Source organism: Diachasma alloeum, unplaced genomic scaffold (genome assembly GCF_001412515.2).
Source record: "Diachasma alloeum isolate Michigan unplaced genomic scaffold, Dall2.0 Dall_scaffold_00211, whole genome shotgun sequence".
Lineage (NCBI taxonomy): Eukaryota > Metazoa > Arthropoda > Insecta > Hymenoptera > Braconidae > Diachasma > Diachasma alloeum.
The window spans coordinates 1,401,147-1,416,467 of NW_021680376.1; the positions used below are offsets into that span (position 1 = coordinate 1,401,147).

The window sequence follows — 15,321 nt, forward strand, 5'->3', positions numbered from 1 at the left end:
ACTTTTTCCACATACTTTTGAGAGTTCTGAATAGCCCGTCGCTTAAATAGTTGGAATCAACGTTCACCCGGCTGAAAAATTCGATTTTGGCGAAAGTCGACTTTCCCCCTGGAAAAACGGAAAATCTGACCCTTCGAAAATGTGAAAAAATTTTTTTTTTCTGTTTTCACTTTTTCCACATATTTTTGGGAGTTCTGAACAGCCCGTCGCTTACATAGTTGGAATGAACGTTCACCCGGCTAAAAAATTCGATTTTCGCGAAAGTCGACTTTCCCCCTGGAAAAACGGAAAATCTGACCCTTTAAAAATCTAAAAAAAATTTTTTTTTTCTGTTTTCACTTTTTCCACATACTTTTGAGAGTTTTGAATAGCCCGTCGCTTAAATATTTGGAATTAACGTTCACCCCGCTAAAAAATTCGATTTTCGCGAAAGTCGACTTTCCCCCTGGAAAAACGGAAAATCTGACCCTTCGAAAATCTGAAAAAAATTTTTTTTTCAGTTTTCACTTTTTCCACGTACTTTTGAGAGTTCTGAATAGCCCGTCGCTTAAATAGTTGGAATCAACGTTCACCCGGCTGAAAAATTCGATTTTGGCGAAAGTCGACTTTCCCCCTAGAAAAATCCTTGATGTAATTGACCTTGTGCTGTTGGGTCTTTCTGAAATAAAAGTGAAAATGACACAAATGTCTTAGATTGGAGACAAAAATGTCTGCGCCTAAAAATCGTTCGGCCAGATTTCAAACAATGATTTCCCAACCAAAGAGCCCCAACACAATGAAAAAAAAAACGAGTGCAATTATTCCGCCTCAAGTTTACCGTAAAATCTACAAAATACCGCGGGAAATGAGGAAACCATTTGACTCGGTGGAGAATAGGGAAGTGTGAGCACAAAAAACACCTACCCCTTTCGCTCGCACTCTGGTTTGTCAGAATCAACTTCGATAACGATTGTGGGTCAATTTTAATGACGCCCGCCGCAAGGAGAAAAACCACACCAGGAAGTCATGTGCCACCGCACTTTGAGGGAGTGGTGGAATTATTTCCGAGTAGACGTCGCCGTGTTCGGCGCGAGTTGAACGAAAAAAAAAAATGGGATGAGAATGAAAAGAAAAATAGTGACGCATATGGGGAGCTGCACGTAGTGGAAACCCGTGCACTGTAATCCCTGTTGCTGTAATCTGGGAACAGGGAAAAAAATTGAGAAAACATCAAGAGGAATTCCACGTGGAGAATTGGGTGAAATACTGTTTGGATTACTGCGGCACGGAGGGAAATGATCAGCAAAAATTACGGAACTCACAGTTCGCTCGCTCGTTGAAGAGGATTTTCCCCAGAAAAAATTGCCTGAACTACTTGGATATCCTCAATGTCTTAATTTGAATTGAAATCTCAATTCCCAGTACTTATTTTTTTAATCTAGAATCTTAATATTCTCCCACATATTCTGCCACTCCATTCTACTCTCCCAAATGATTTCCAAATAATCTCAAACATGGTAATTCCCTCAGGAGAAAAAATTCACGACCGATATAACCAATCTTCCCCTAAAGCTATTACATCAACAATCGGCCTTGGCTTCCCCCCCTGCCAACCAGAAGAGAAATCAGAACAATCGCCGAAGAGAAAGAGAAAAGGATAATAAAAAACGAGTGGAAGAGCCCTCAGGAGGTTTCGGTGTACCGAAAGACTCGACGCGGTTTTTCGCGCACTTTTGTTCGAAATCGGCTTGTACTTCACGAATGCAGACATTGGACGTGTGTATAATCGTGCTTTGGTCGTTAGTACCCAAGCCCAGAGGCGACATTGAACCCTCACGCCGCAGAGCCTCACCTCCAGTTTCCATGAAAAAAAAGCCTTCACCCTCATCAGCCCCTATCGCCTTTTCTCTCCTCCCTATTACTCGGCGTTTGAACTCTTCCAATTTCTTTGACGTGTGAATGATAATTTTTTATTTTGCATGGATATTTTTCCCTTTTAGGATTGTTCATCCATACCCTAGTAGAAATTGTCGACAAATTTGCGAGATTGAATGTTGCGGTGAGAAATATTAAGGATAAATATTGAGTACTTCTGCTATTCTTTCTCCAGTGAAATGCTTTTCTACTTTTATAATCGAGCGTTAGACACTCGTGATCTCCAACTTCCGTTGACACGAAAAAAACCAAAATATGATAATTAATTCCACCTTCACGTCAATTACCCCCAGTCCTTTTACACATTCCGAATCCCTCGCTAAAATATTTCTCAAACATGTAAAAATCGTGGCTTTAACAGGCAGAAAACGAATTCAGGTAGTGAACATCAAACGAAAAAAAATCCTTGAAAAAAATGATGTCTTTAATTCAAATATTTCGCCTCGGCATTGGTAATTCAAGAAGCTAGAATTCCGTGTACTTTTCAAAAGCATCAAAGAGTTGAAAAAATATCAGTGAGAAGTTTCCCCTCACTCGTGTGACTGATGTTGATTTTTCTTTTTTCAACCATTTTGAGTGTTACGACTGTGTTTTTAGGCTCGTGCATGAAAAAACACACCTCGAGAGGGCGTGCTATCGCATTTCCAACTTCTTTTTCCAACGACGCAACCATCAAACGCCTGTAACGTATGAACTATTCGCCGTCAAGCTTTGCCCAGAGCCTTTGACACATTTCTTTTGATTCAATGCGTCCCTTTACATATTGCTTGTGAGCAAGTCTCCTGCGTTCAATAGATACCTTTTCTCTGCTCACTTCTGCAGAATGTGAAAATCCAGGGACTTTAAGCCTCATCTTGCCTTTCATTCGACGCTCCTGAGGGATTTCGATGAATGGAGGAAAATCTCATTGATTCTCTCATTTGCTGGGGGCAAAAGTTCATTCTAGAGTGTATGCCATGCGTTCTATTGCGGATTGGATGAAGACACTCAATTAGTCCCTGACATTTCTGGATTTAAGATATGATATTGCAGAAAAATGTATTGAAAAAGGCTTCGTGAGGATGAAAAAACTATTGAATGCGGGGAAAACTTTGCGTCGTGAATTCTCAGCTGAAAGGGGATGGAAAAATCCGAATGATGGCTTAAAAAATTTGTTCATTTAGTAGAAACTGGATGAAGTGAGTTGAGGGTGATCGTGAGAGGATAAATAATTTTAAGAAATGTTTAAAAACTCGAGGTGGGAGCGTCGCCATTTTTAAAGCCCCTGGCAGCAGAGCGGGCATCTAAAAAAGATGGTGGCGCCCAAACCTATCAACCACCTCTTAATTTTGAACATTTCTTGATACTATTTATCCATTTTAATCAAATAACACGTCTTATTTGATATTTCAATTGACAATGAATAAATCCATAAATTTATAAATCAACAAATTAATGTTTCATCATAAAATTTGGGAAAAAAACATGTGAACCAACTGACGAAGTCAATTAAGTCCTTCTGTCGAACCCTAGATCCATCCCCATAATAAAAAAGAGTCTGATGACAACCTAGATGTCCCAAAGAGTCATTCCCTTCCTCGAGTGTTCGTTACCCGAGCTGAAACGTGCCCTCGAGCCAAATTTTCACTTCTCTCACTCCCCTCATTTTTCCACACCTCGGAGAAAACACTTTTCCAACAATAAAATGCCTCGTATCAAATTCCCCGAAACAGTGATATTTATTTTCCGCCCCCAGATGTAAGAATTTCACCGCACCGAAGCGAATCGGCGCATCGGGGAATCCCACTCCAGTCCGCATGCCGCATGCACATCCAGAAACATTCCGGCAATTCGTGCACTACGTGTACACTGGAAAGGTGAAATAACGCTTGGTGATATTGGCTCGGGGACTGACCACGAAGTGCCCGGGGAATTCATGTGACGATTTTTCCATTTTCAGATTATGCTGCAGGACAGCGGTATCTTTGAGATGCTGGCACTTGCCCAGGAATTGGGTGTCGAGGAGCTTTGGCGGAGTTGCGAGGAGCATGTTTCTGCTACGCTGAGTCCTGGTAATGCATGTGCACTTCTGACCGCGGCATTGGATGCCCAGGAGAGAGTTCTCGGTGAGTAATCAGTGATTTTTTGTAGCAGGATAATTACTTTTGGCCTTAGGAGGCGAATGTTGGCCGTTACGGTAGGGGCAATATTGGTTATCAACATTGGGGCAATGTTGGTTGCCAACATCGGGGCAATGTCGGCTACTAACGTTGAGCCAATGTTGGCGGCCAATGTTGGGGTAATGCTGGCTACCAACATTGGGTCAATACTGGCTGCCAACATTGAATACCAGCGTTGCCGACATTGGGGTAATGTCGGTTACCAACGGTGGGGATATGTTGGCTATCAACATCGGGGCAATGTCGGCTACTAACGTTGGGGCAATGTTGAGCCAATGTTGACGACCAATGTTGGGGCAATGCTGACTACCAACATTGGGACAATACTGGCTGCCAACATTGAATTCCAGCGTTGCCGACATTGGGGCAATGTCGGTCGCCAACGTTGGGGCTATGTTAGCTACCAACATTGGGGTAATGTTGGGGTAATATTGACTGTCAGCCTTGAGAAAATATTGGCTGTCAACATTGGGGCAACTCCGTTGCCACCGTTGAGGCAATGTTGGCTGTCAACGTTGGGGCAATGTTGGCTATCAATGTTGAGGTAATATGGGTTGCCAAACTTCTATGCTGTGACGGAAGCAATTTCCCACTTGTTTTTTACTTTGAGAGAGAATTGCTATGAAATTTTTATGATTTCATGGGATTTCTTAGTGATCCCCTGGGAAAAACTTGAAAAAAATGTCTCAGTATCACACATGGAAGTGACTAAAATATCGAGTGTCGTAAAAATCTAAATCAAATCTCAAACCATAATTACATTCCATTCCTCATTTCGGCTTCATGAAATTCTCCCAATTTGGAGTTGAAATTAATCCAGCCTTATCCCAGGAAAGGTACATCCAGACTCGTTTCTGAATTATTTATCGTACCCCGATGTTCGATATTGCCTCGAGACGATAGAAAAAGCGTATCCTCAAAGCCTTTCAACTCACTGGCAGGTATATTGGATGTTTTAAATCACAGCTAACCCAGAATTATCGATTACCTACGTGAATAAAAAAAAATAGCGCATCTGTTCCGGTGGAAGGCAAAATAAAACATGAATGAAATTAGTTTGACGGCAAATACCATTAGTTTTTCCCCTGTTTAAAATTCATTCAAGTGGTAACGAGATGCACTCCTGCTGACATGACGCGTCTGCATTTGATTTGTCTTTTTCGACCGGAAGCCCGGGGGTAACGAGTGACCCGTAAAAACATGACATTTCTAGTGTCATCAATCTTCATTATTTTAATTCGTATTTAATACGAACAGCCTGACCGGAATATGGGTGGTATGAAGGGGCTCCGCGGAATACCGCATGAGGGAAGCTCTCACTTATTCGGAGAATTTTGAAAATGCCGGAAAAATTTCCGGATATTTTTCGAGGTATTTCCCCTTTATTGCAGATACTAATGACTATTATTTGAATTTGGGATGAGTGATAACGAAATAATCGACTAAATAATCGACTGAAATTTTTTATTCATTTTTGAATGCTTTAACATTAAAAAGAATTTAGTAAAAAAAACCTAACGGATTCAATTGATAATTCTATTGGATTTTTATTGAGATATTTTCTGTTAAAATTTCTCGATTCGAATATTCCGAATTTTTTGTTCAATTTTTTTTAGTAAAAAGAGAAAAATAGAGCGGAAAAATTGGAAAATGTCTCAATAGAAAATGTTGTATAGAATGACGAAATTCTACTGATTTTTCCTATAAAATAGTTTCCGTTGCGAAAAAATAAATTTGACCAAATGCTTTTTCTGGTATTGAAAATGTTTGATTAATTTTTGAATGCTTTAACATTGAAAAGAATTCAATAAAAAAAACCTAACGGATTCAGTAAAAAATTCTATTGGATTTCTATTCAGATATTTTCTGTAGAAATTCCTCGACTCGAATGTTCCAGATTTTTTGTTCAATTTTTTTTAGTAAAAAGCAAAAAAAGAAGCGGAAAAAATTGGGAAATAAAAAGAGTTGTATAGAAAAACGAAATTCTAATGAGAAATGTTCGGGAGTTAATTAAGTCATTCAATATTGCACATTCGGGAAGTAATCATTCCATTGATTATTTCATGATGAATTCCCAAAATAAATAAATTAATTTATATATTAATTAATCGTATTATAATGTCAATCTATAAATGAACAAAAATTTGTACATTTTCTTTAATTGTTGCTCCTGATGGTGTATGAAATTTTTTTTAGTCTCGTTTTCTCATTTCGCGATTTTAGTGGGATTATTGTGGAGTGAAAATTGTCTTAATTATGCCATCAACCGAGTCATTCCACCTGATACGGAGGTTGAATGGCCTTTTACGTCGCGTTTCTCACGTTCATATGGCGGGTTAATGCAGAATGTGCTTGAGGGGATTTACGGGATCGCCATAACTATAATAACATTTCGAATGCACGCGAGCAATCGTAAAAATTGGATTTTGGGAGTTTGGAGTGATTGCTTCGCCATCTGTTATCGATGTTTTAAATTTATTTTTTTGAGGAAGTGGAGGTGTTTCTTCTTTGCCAACAGAAGATGAATGTGTCTACTGGCGAGGGTAAATCTCGACAATTTCTTTGATATTCATGTGAAAAACGAATTTGATTTTTTTACTCTCTAGGCAAAGATGAGTTGAAAAATCGTCAATTCTCTGTTTTAAATATTTGAATGTCCACAGGAGAAGTAGTTGAATAAAAAAAGGTTTATAAGGGTTTAAAATTGTATTTTAGGGTCATCATACATGACAAATAAAATGCTACTCGAAATATCTCAATTCAAGAAATAATGCCAAATGTCAATCCGTCGATCCAAATTCGAACCGCCACAAAATCTAGTAAATTCTAGGGAATTCCGCATTTCCCCACGCATAATGACCGATAGGTAATGACCGCGCCACCCTGTCCAACCGCTGCCATATTCCCCCTCATTCCGGCATTCCGCCCGATAAAAATCATCAAAACACGCGTCGTGCAAACGCTTCACTTTGAAGGCCCTTGTTCCCCTACAAAACCCCTGAAAATGTCGTACAAGGGGCCCCAGAAGGTGCAGAAGGTGATGGTGCAGCCCATCAACCTCATCTTCAGGTACCTCCAGAATCGTTCGAGGGTGCAAGTGTGGTTGTTCGAGAACATTAACCTCAGAATCGAGGGACACATCGTCGGCTTCGACGAGTACATGAACCTGGTGCTGGACGACGCCGAGGAGTACCACGTGAAGACGAAGGCCAGGAAACAGCTGGGGCGCATCATGCTGAAGGGTGACAACATCACTCTCATACAGAACACGAATCCTGGGGCCAACTAGCCAACATAACCTCCGAGGATGCTCCGAGTCGAGTCTTGAGACTTCAAAACAAACTTCCAGAGGGGATTTTTGGGGAGTTGTTCCAGTTTGTCGAGGACACTCTGTTCTGTGCAGTGATATATTTACAAACGATGAGAAAGACTTTCTGATAGATTTAATTTTCCATTACTTTTGGAGCAATGAGGCATTGAGCTGTACAATATTTTGTAAACGAAGGGATGAGTAAAGTAAGATTTGGATATATCAATAGTGTTCAGCGTCTTTATTTCATTTTTTTACCTTCAAAATTCAACAACTAATTCAATAATTGCATGTGCGAGGTATTTCTGGAGGAAATTACTCTCTAAAAAAATTAATTAAATATTTTCTGTCACTTATTCATTTTTCCAAGGTGTATTGTATCTAGAAAAATATTATACGACGGTGTTTTTTCAATAGTTTACTGTTGAAGATAATTTAAAGTTCGTAGTGAAGTGATTCAACAGGATGGAACAGCTGATTTCAGTTGAGGATCAGTTTTTGATGGATATCTTGAAATCTAAGAGAGATAGCGAAAATTTTGTGAATACATTTATTGTAGAGAATTCCAAGGGGTATCAAAATGATCTTCTGACTTTTTTTTTTAAATCCAGTAGTTTCGCAGATATTTGTACCTGAAAAACTGAAATTTTTTCATTCTTTGAGATTTCACAAATTTCGTAGACAATTTTACGAACTATCGAAGAAATCTCTGGGAATTTTTCTTTGGTATCTAGACAATAAAACAAAAATAATCATTACAGACTTATTTTTATCATTCACTTGGCCTTCAGAGATTTCATCTCCCATTTGCCAAGATTTATTTGAAAAATATTCAGGTGGCAAAGGTGCCTGTTCGTCATTCATCGAACGATGTTACGCATTCATTGGAGACAATGCTCTGGACACTGTGAAGACAACAGCATTCTGCAATCTGCCCAAAGATGCGCTCGTTAAATTAATTTCATCTGATTATCTGGGGCTCGAGGAGGAAGATGTGTGGCGCGCTGTTCTCAATTGGGCCAAGTATCAGGTGAATGTGATAAAAATTTCTACCCCCACATTGTCATTCGTTACGATTTTAAGAATCAATGCCTCATGAAATTTCCCATTTTTTTAAACTTCATTTAACAATTTTTTGAATGAGTCTAGACTTCATGAATCACTTCACTTCTGACTTCATTGAGAATTATTTTGATTTTTGTCTTTTGTAATCAAAATAAGGCTGACTAGCAGCTTTCTAATTTCTCCAGGCAGGTGTAACGCAACCGACTCAACACTGGACCGAGGAAGAACGTGCTAGGGTCTGTCAACACCTGGCTGGAGTGATAAATCACGTGAGACTGCTTCTCATCGATAGCCACGTCTTCGCTGAGGAGGTGGAACCCACCGGAGCTGTTCCCATTGAACTCTCCTTGGAAAGGTGATGATTTTTTTTACTATGCACTGAGAGAAAAACGACCCTTGAATGAAACAATAATAATGATATGATGGCAATCTTGTAACTTAGGGATAAAATATTTGTTATATTTTCCTCTGTATGAGATATTTTTATCCTGAAAAGGCACCGTCTGGTGTGAATTATCCGACTCTTGAGCCAAATATTTCGTTGCTGTCGAAAGCAGAACAATTATTCATGTTTCATGACAACGTGTTTTTGTTTTTCTATCAGTGTACAAGAATTACTGAACTTGTTCAAGAGTTCATGGAGAGCTATGTAAAATAATTATTTTGAATTCATCACTTTATCTGATTGAATAGTATTTACTCATTTTTATTTCTCTAATCAAATATTTTTTTGAGTGATCATGACTTCAATTTTTGGCGAATTGTTTTTTTATAATTCTCCAGATATGTATTTTATTATTATTTAAGAATTTCCGAACTTGTTTAAGAGTTGATAGAAAGTTATTTATAATTTTATCTTTGAATAATTCTTCATCATGAACTGTCACTATGTAAAATAGTTATTTTGCATTCATTATTCTCTCTGTCTGGTCTGTCTGGTCTGTCTATTTGTTAATTCTCATTCTCAAACTGGAATGAATAAAATATTTTCTGTTCTATTTCACTATTTCAAATAAAAATGCTGTGAACTGTTTCAAATATTTTTTTCTCCTGATTTTGACTATAATTTCTGGATGATTGTGATTTTATATTCTGTAGATATCGATATGCAGCTGTCCCTAATAAATACGCAGAGAACTGTTCTGACAAACGTCTCCAACCCCGTGTGGGTCCCCTACTGTTCCCGAACTCCCAGATCCTCTCACGAGACAAAATGGGGTATCAGAGACTCTTGAATCAGTGGTATGGGGTGTCCAAGCAAAATTGGCGACTGATTTACAGGTAAATGATGATGAAATAGCTAAAATACGGATTACATTCATATTATTTGCAAGATTCTAAATTAAATCATTTTAAATTCTCCTTCCCTTTCAATTAAAAATCAAATTATTTAACTAAAAAATTCAAGAGCACACGCGAACTAGAAAATATTAGATCAATTTCATTAACGTATATTCCATTAATTTTCATTATCTTCTAGATTTTAATTTGTTTAGGCTGTGGGAGTTTTAACGAAAATGGAAAATTATGGGACAAAAAGGAGGAAAATGCATTTTTTTCGATTAATCAATCCCCGGCAGCCAATAATAACGAAAATAAATAGAATAATGAGTATGATTTCATAATTTAACAGGGAATTGTCTCATGTTTATCAATTGAAAAGTGAAATTCCAAAGTTTTAATAATTTCCATTGGTTCCAGGGCATCTAATCATGGATATTCAGCTGCAGCATTTCATCGTCATTGTGATGGCATAGCTCCTACCTTCACAATAGCTTTGGTAAACATTATGAGAAGTTTTAAAGACTAAGAATCTCAATATTACAAATGAATTAATTATACAATTCAATATTAAAATGGTAAAATTTAATAGAACGAATTAAATTTCTCGCGTTTTGTCTTCTTAATTAGTGATTTTAGGGGTAACCGTCAATACGTAAACAATTATTACATTTTTAACAGGAGAAATTCTCCTAAAATTGTCAGGCTTTAACATTTCACAGGTTTTTTCCCATTATTTGCAGAAAATATTTTCTAAAAATACGAAAAATAATGGGAATGTTTATGATTCACTCTTTATTTTCAAGGGAACTCGTGGTGAAATTTGTGGAGGTTTCAGTGACGTTGCTTGGGATAAAACAACGACGAAGGGTCAATACATATCTTCAGAGAAGGCATTCCTGTTTACTCTCACTAACAATCAAGATGTGCCACCCACCAAGTACGACTTGATCAAGAAATCCTTCGCCATCTGTTATCATCCAGAGTATGTGAATAAATTTGTGAAATAAAAAATGAGTTTATTAAATAAAATGGGCGAAAAAAATTATGAATAAAAGATACAATATGTCCGCAGACTAAGAACAAAGATAAAAGAGTGACGAAAAAAGAACGAGACGATCGTACATGAATTTAGTTGAGAGAGAAGAAGAGAATAAATACGCAACAATATTTTTTACATCAGTATCTATTTGGCGGATCGCATGGATCAAGATCAGTCATGGAAACAATCATATAATTTAAATCAGAAGCGAAGTGGTGAAACGGTACAAGTCAATTTTGACTATTAACCAGTTTTCAATCAATATCTCGGAATCTAAGGGAGATAGCAACATTTTTATTATGACCTTTTTTGTAGAGCCGATTGAGAGCTACAACAAATGTAATTACGAAAATTTCGCTATCTCCCTTAAATTGGGAAATATTCCTCAAAAACTGAAATGCAGTAATTAATAACATCAAATTAATTTGGATTATTACATTATCAGCAATTCATTAATTTTTAATTACGTTATCACTCAGTAATGGCCACTGAAGAATGACGAATATTTAATTAATCGAGAATCGATTTAAGAAATTTCACGATTATTCAATCAATGAGCAATCAGCAATTTTCCATTTTTATTGATTTTCATATCTCAATGAATATTACCAAACTTTAATTATTTGAGCAGTTTTTCTTTAATTTTCTTTTTTAAATGTAGATATTGTTGAGTCCTATTTATCGATATTACTTAAAATTTAATTCGCACATTAGTTTCTAGGATTTTCGAATTTTTTAAAAAATCAGTTGTCAATTGTTGTCATTTCAGCATTGGTCCGATATTTGGGGCAGGCGCAGACTTGATGATTGCCAATAACTGCAACAACAATCTGGAGAGCTACAGCAATTTGCCCCATAGCTACGATGGCGAAAATGCCTCCAACACGATTCTAATGGGAGATTATCATTTCAGTGTTGTGGATTATGAAGTATTCACTCTCAATCATCTTCCGCCGAAATCCGACAGACATTGATTTTTATTCTTCCTTCCTCATCCTTCAAATGCCCTCGGATTTTCTGTTTGAATAATTTTATTTTTAAATTTAAACTTAAATATTGAATGTTTAAAAGTTATTGTATTAATTATTAAAGAATATGAAATGTATAGATTTTGTACTAGACAAAATGCAATAGGAGTTTTAAACATTTTGCAAGGAAAATAACATAACAAAATTACTTTTTGATAATAAATATAAGAAAAATCATCATAAACATGCGAAGTTTTTTTAGGGATTGAAAAAAGATATTCAATTCCTTCCGATCTATTTTCGAATGTATGAAAAAGCTCATCATTTCACAGCCTTTGTTCCTCATATTTCTAATCCCTTCGAATTTTCTGATTAAATAATTTTATTTTAAATTTCAACGGAACTATTGAATATTAAAAAATTATTGTATTAATAATTAAAGAGAGAAATTAATTAAGAAAGTTTGTTTACCACTCGATAAATAGTGGACCCTTCACAAAGAAAATTAAATAACCAAATTACCTTTTCATAAGAAATATAAGAAAAATTATGGTAAACATCTGGAATTTTTTGTATTGATTGAAGAAAGACATTAAATTTCCCCCGATCAATCTTCGAATGTATCAAAAAGCTCATTATTTCACAGCCTTTGTTCCTCATCTTTCCAATCCCTTCGAATTTTCTGTTTACATAATTTTATTATTAAATTTAAACTGAACTACTGAATGTTCAAAAATTATTATCTTAATTATTAAAAAAAGAAAGAAATTGAGAGTTTGTCTAGCACTCGATAAATAGTGGCTACGACATAAAAAAATGAATTGTATAGATTTTAGAAGTTTTAAACTCCATGCAAAGAAAAATAAATAACAAAATTACGTTTAGATGATGAATATAAGAAAAATAATAATAAACACATGAAATTTTTTATATTGATTGAAGAAAGATTGTTAATTTCTCCCGATCAATTTTCGAATATATGAAAAGGCTCATCATTCCACAACAAATTATTTCACACCGCAGAAAGCGCCATTGCTTAAAAAATACTAAATTCTTTGGATCTGAAATCAGCTGTAATCATCAAAAACCCTCAATAATTTTATTAAATAATCCATGCGAAAAAAGCCAGAATGACTCCTCGCCTGGATCATGAATTAATCAATGAGTTTCAGAGTCTCATCGAAAAATAAGAATAATCAAAATATAAATCAGACTAGAATTTCTGAGACGATATCTTGAATTAAATTCCAATCTCTTTCACACGATATTCCATCATTTTTATTCATAAATTCAACAAATACCGTAAGGTAATGGAGATAATCGGCGCAATATCGAAGTGGTACGACGAGATGAGTCAATTCGAGGGTCATTTTTCGATTAAGGATATTCAACTATCTTTTACAGTTTGGGCTAAGTGTTAATGGTGAAAAATGAAAAACGACAGCGTTCTACCAAATTTTTTTGATTTTTTTTTCTTTCTCGAAAAGCTGAGACAATTTTACATAAAATCCATGCATAAAAAAGCGACGACGGTGGGTTTAATGACAAAATAAACAAAATCAACACTAAAAATTATTATTATTATTATTATTCAACTTATTATTATGGTAAAATTCGGCTTAAATATCTTGAAAATATTTTTTTTTATAATTCAAAAAATTTCCGATGGAAAATGAAAATTATTTGTTTGGAAATAGAAATGGATAAATATTTTTTTAGCTCGGTCATACGAAAACAGAAAGAACTAAAAAATTATCTGGAATTTTCACAGTTCGCTCATTTTACTGTGATTAAGAAAATATAAATGAAAACTCAAAATCGAAATTTGGAGGCTCGAAATCCATGACACTTTTTGTGGAATGTCTCATGTCTTCCGTTCGTACGAAGTATTCCAAACATTAGAATTTTTATAGCACCCATCGAGGTGGCAGTAAACATTTGAAATTTTTGCTGCTACTCATTGTCAGTGTTGTAAAGCTATAAACTTTTGTGATGTTCCAGACCATTCGGAAGTCCACCATTAATGTACTGATGGCGAAAAACATAAGACATTATTCGGTGATGTGCTCACTGTCATATGCTCACCGTTTCCTGCTTGTTTTAGCCATAAAATCGATTTCCGGTAAAATTCGGAATATGAAGAAATTCGTTACGATCGCAAACAAATGATTTTCATGGTGAAAAATTGCAATTTTTTAATTATTTCGTGAATCTACCTGCAAAAATAGATTTTTAAATTTTTCTTTAGTTTTTTAAAATGTTTTCCAACTGTTCACTGTCGGGATTCAAATTCAGACACGTCAAACATGTCTTGTTCGGGCCAAAAAAATCGCTAGTTGAAAATTGCCAAAAAATTATTTGTTTGGTTCAAATCTGAAAGTCTCAAACATGAATAATTGTTCTGCTTTTCACAGCAACGACATATTTGGCTCAAGAGGCGGATAATTCACACCAGACGGTGCATTTTCAGGATGAAAATATCTCATATAGAGGAAAATTTGAGAATGCAATTTTTTTTTAAATACTAAATCTGTTTTTGCAACAAAAATTTTTCATTCCGGCGCACTCTCTGCATGTTTGGCACAAAAAAAATCACTTTTTGATAATTTTCAAAAAACTATTTGCTTGGCACAAGTAAGACTTGTTTGAGAACTTTGTCGTTTAGAGAAGACGAAATCCACTTTTGCAATGAAAAAAAATTCTTTCTTAATAACTTTTAACGAACTGTATTTTTGGCACAAATAAGACTTGTTTGTAAACTCTGTTATTTTTCTCTCCGTGTAGTGGAACAAAATACAAGCTGTAGAAAGAAGGATATCTATAAAATTGTTCGGTCTCCATCGAGAGGGGAGATGTGAGCGAAAACAACACTTCACAACTGAATTAATCACTCAAGAAATTTTATTGTAATTTTAAGCGAAAGGTCTCTTAACGGTATAATCCTTGTACATAACGCCCATCATCCTGTTGTATCTCGAATCAATAATTTAGGGCATTTTGAACATTTCCATGATTTATGTTTTCGGATTTGCATACACATGTACTCACTTTTCAACTTTTACGATTATTTCACTAAAAATCTGCGCGGACTGGAGTTGGAACTGGAATCTTTCCCATATGAATCTAGCGATCGAGTCCACTCACCTCAATTTATCGACAATTATTCGGGAATTCGTGGGGCACTTCTGGAGAATTTTCAGGACATTTTAGTTTCTCTGAATTTCAAGGAAATTTCTTGATTGAAAATTCCGAGGTTTATAGAAAAATCGATTGAAATCGTGAATTTTTAGTATAAATTGATGATTGAATTATCAATTAATTAAAAACTCCGCGTAATTTGGTACTGGAGATTAATTTTTTGATTTAAAACTCAAGTAAGTTGGAGAATTCTCCTTTGAATGTCATTTAATTTTCGGTGAAATCTGAAATTTCATGATTTTTGTTGACACTCCATCGAATGTAATGTCATTTACCTGAGACTTACCAGTTAATTATCCATAAAATTCAGTTTGTTCAACAATCAGGGTCTCAAACCCTATATTTTTGTTTTATCTTCATATTTCTTGCTGATTCATAAAAAAA

At 35.6% G+C, this 15,321-nt stretch overlaps 2 protein-coding genes across 4 annotated transcripts in view; both read left to right on the forward strand.

The window, feature by feature from the left end:
- LOC107036834 (kelch-like protein diablo) overlaps positions 1-12,393 on the forward strand; it is a 122,900-nt gene extending 110,507 nt beyond the window's left edge. For 2 of the 3 annotated variants that reach the window (XM_015255043.1, XM_015255042.1), the window contains exons 3-10: positions 3,650-3,770; positions 3,854-4,019; positions 8,220-8,413; positions 8,634-8,803; positions 9,547-9,729; positions 10,150-10,228; positions 10,536-10,714; positions 11,541-12,393. In XM_015255043.1, the coding sequence (XP_015110529.1) occupies positions 3,650-3,770; positions 3,854-4,019; positions 8,220-8,413; positions 8,634-8,803; positions 9,547-9,729; positions 10,150-10,228; positions 10,536-10,714; positions 11,541-11,745 (1,297 nt within the window). In that variant the 3' untranslated portion in view covers positions 11,746-12,393. Of the gene's footprint in view, positions 1-3,649; positions 3,771-3,853; positions 4,020-8,219; positions 8,414-8,633; positions 8,804-9,546; positions 9,730-10,149; positions 10,229-10,535; positions 10,715-10,804; positions 10,951-11,540 lie in introns of those variants that run through there. The other variant, XM_015255044.1, reaches the window with a different exon arrangement.
- On the forward strand, positions 6,987-7,609 carry LOC107036836 (probable small nuclear ribonucleoprotein E). The gene has a single exon (XM_015255045.1). The coding sequence runs from the start codon at positions 7,078-7,080 to the stop codon at positions 7,360-7,362; it is 285 nt and encodes a 94-aa protein (XP_015110531.1). The 5' UTR covers positions 6,987-7,077; the 3' UTR covers positions 7,363-7,609.
- Positions 12,394-15,321: the final 2,928 nt, after the last annotated feature.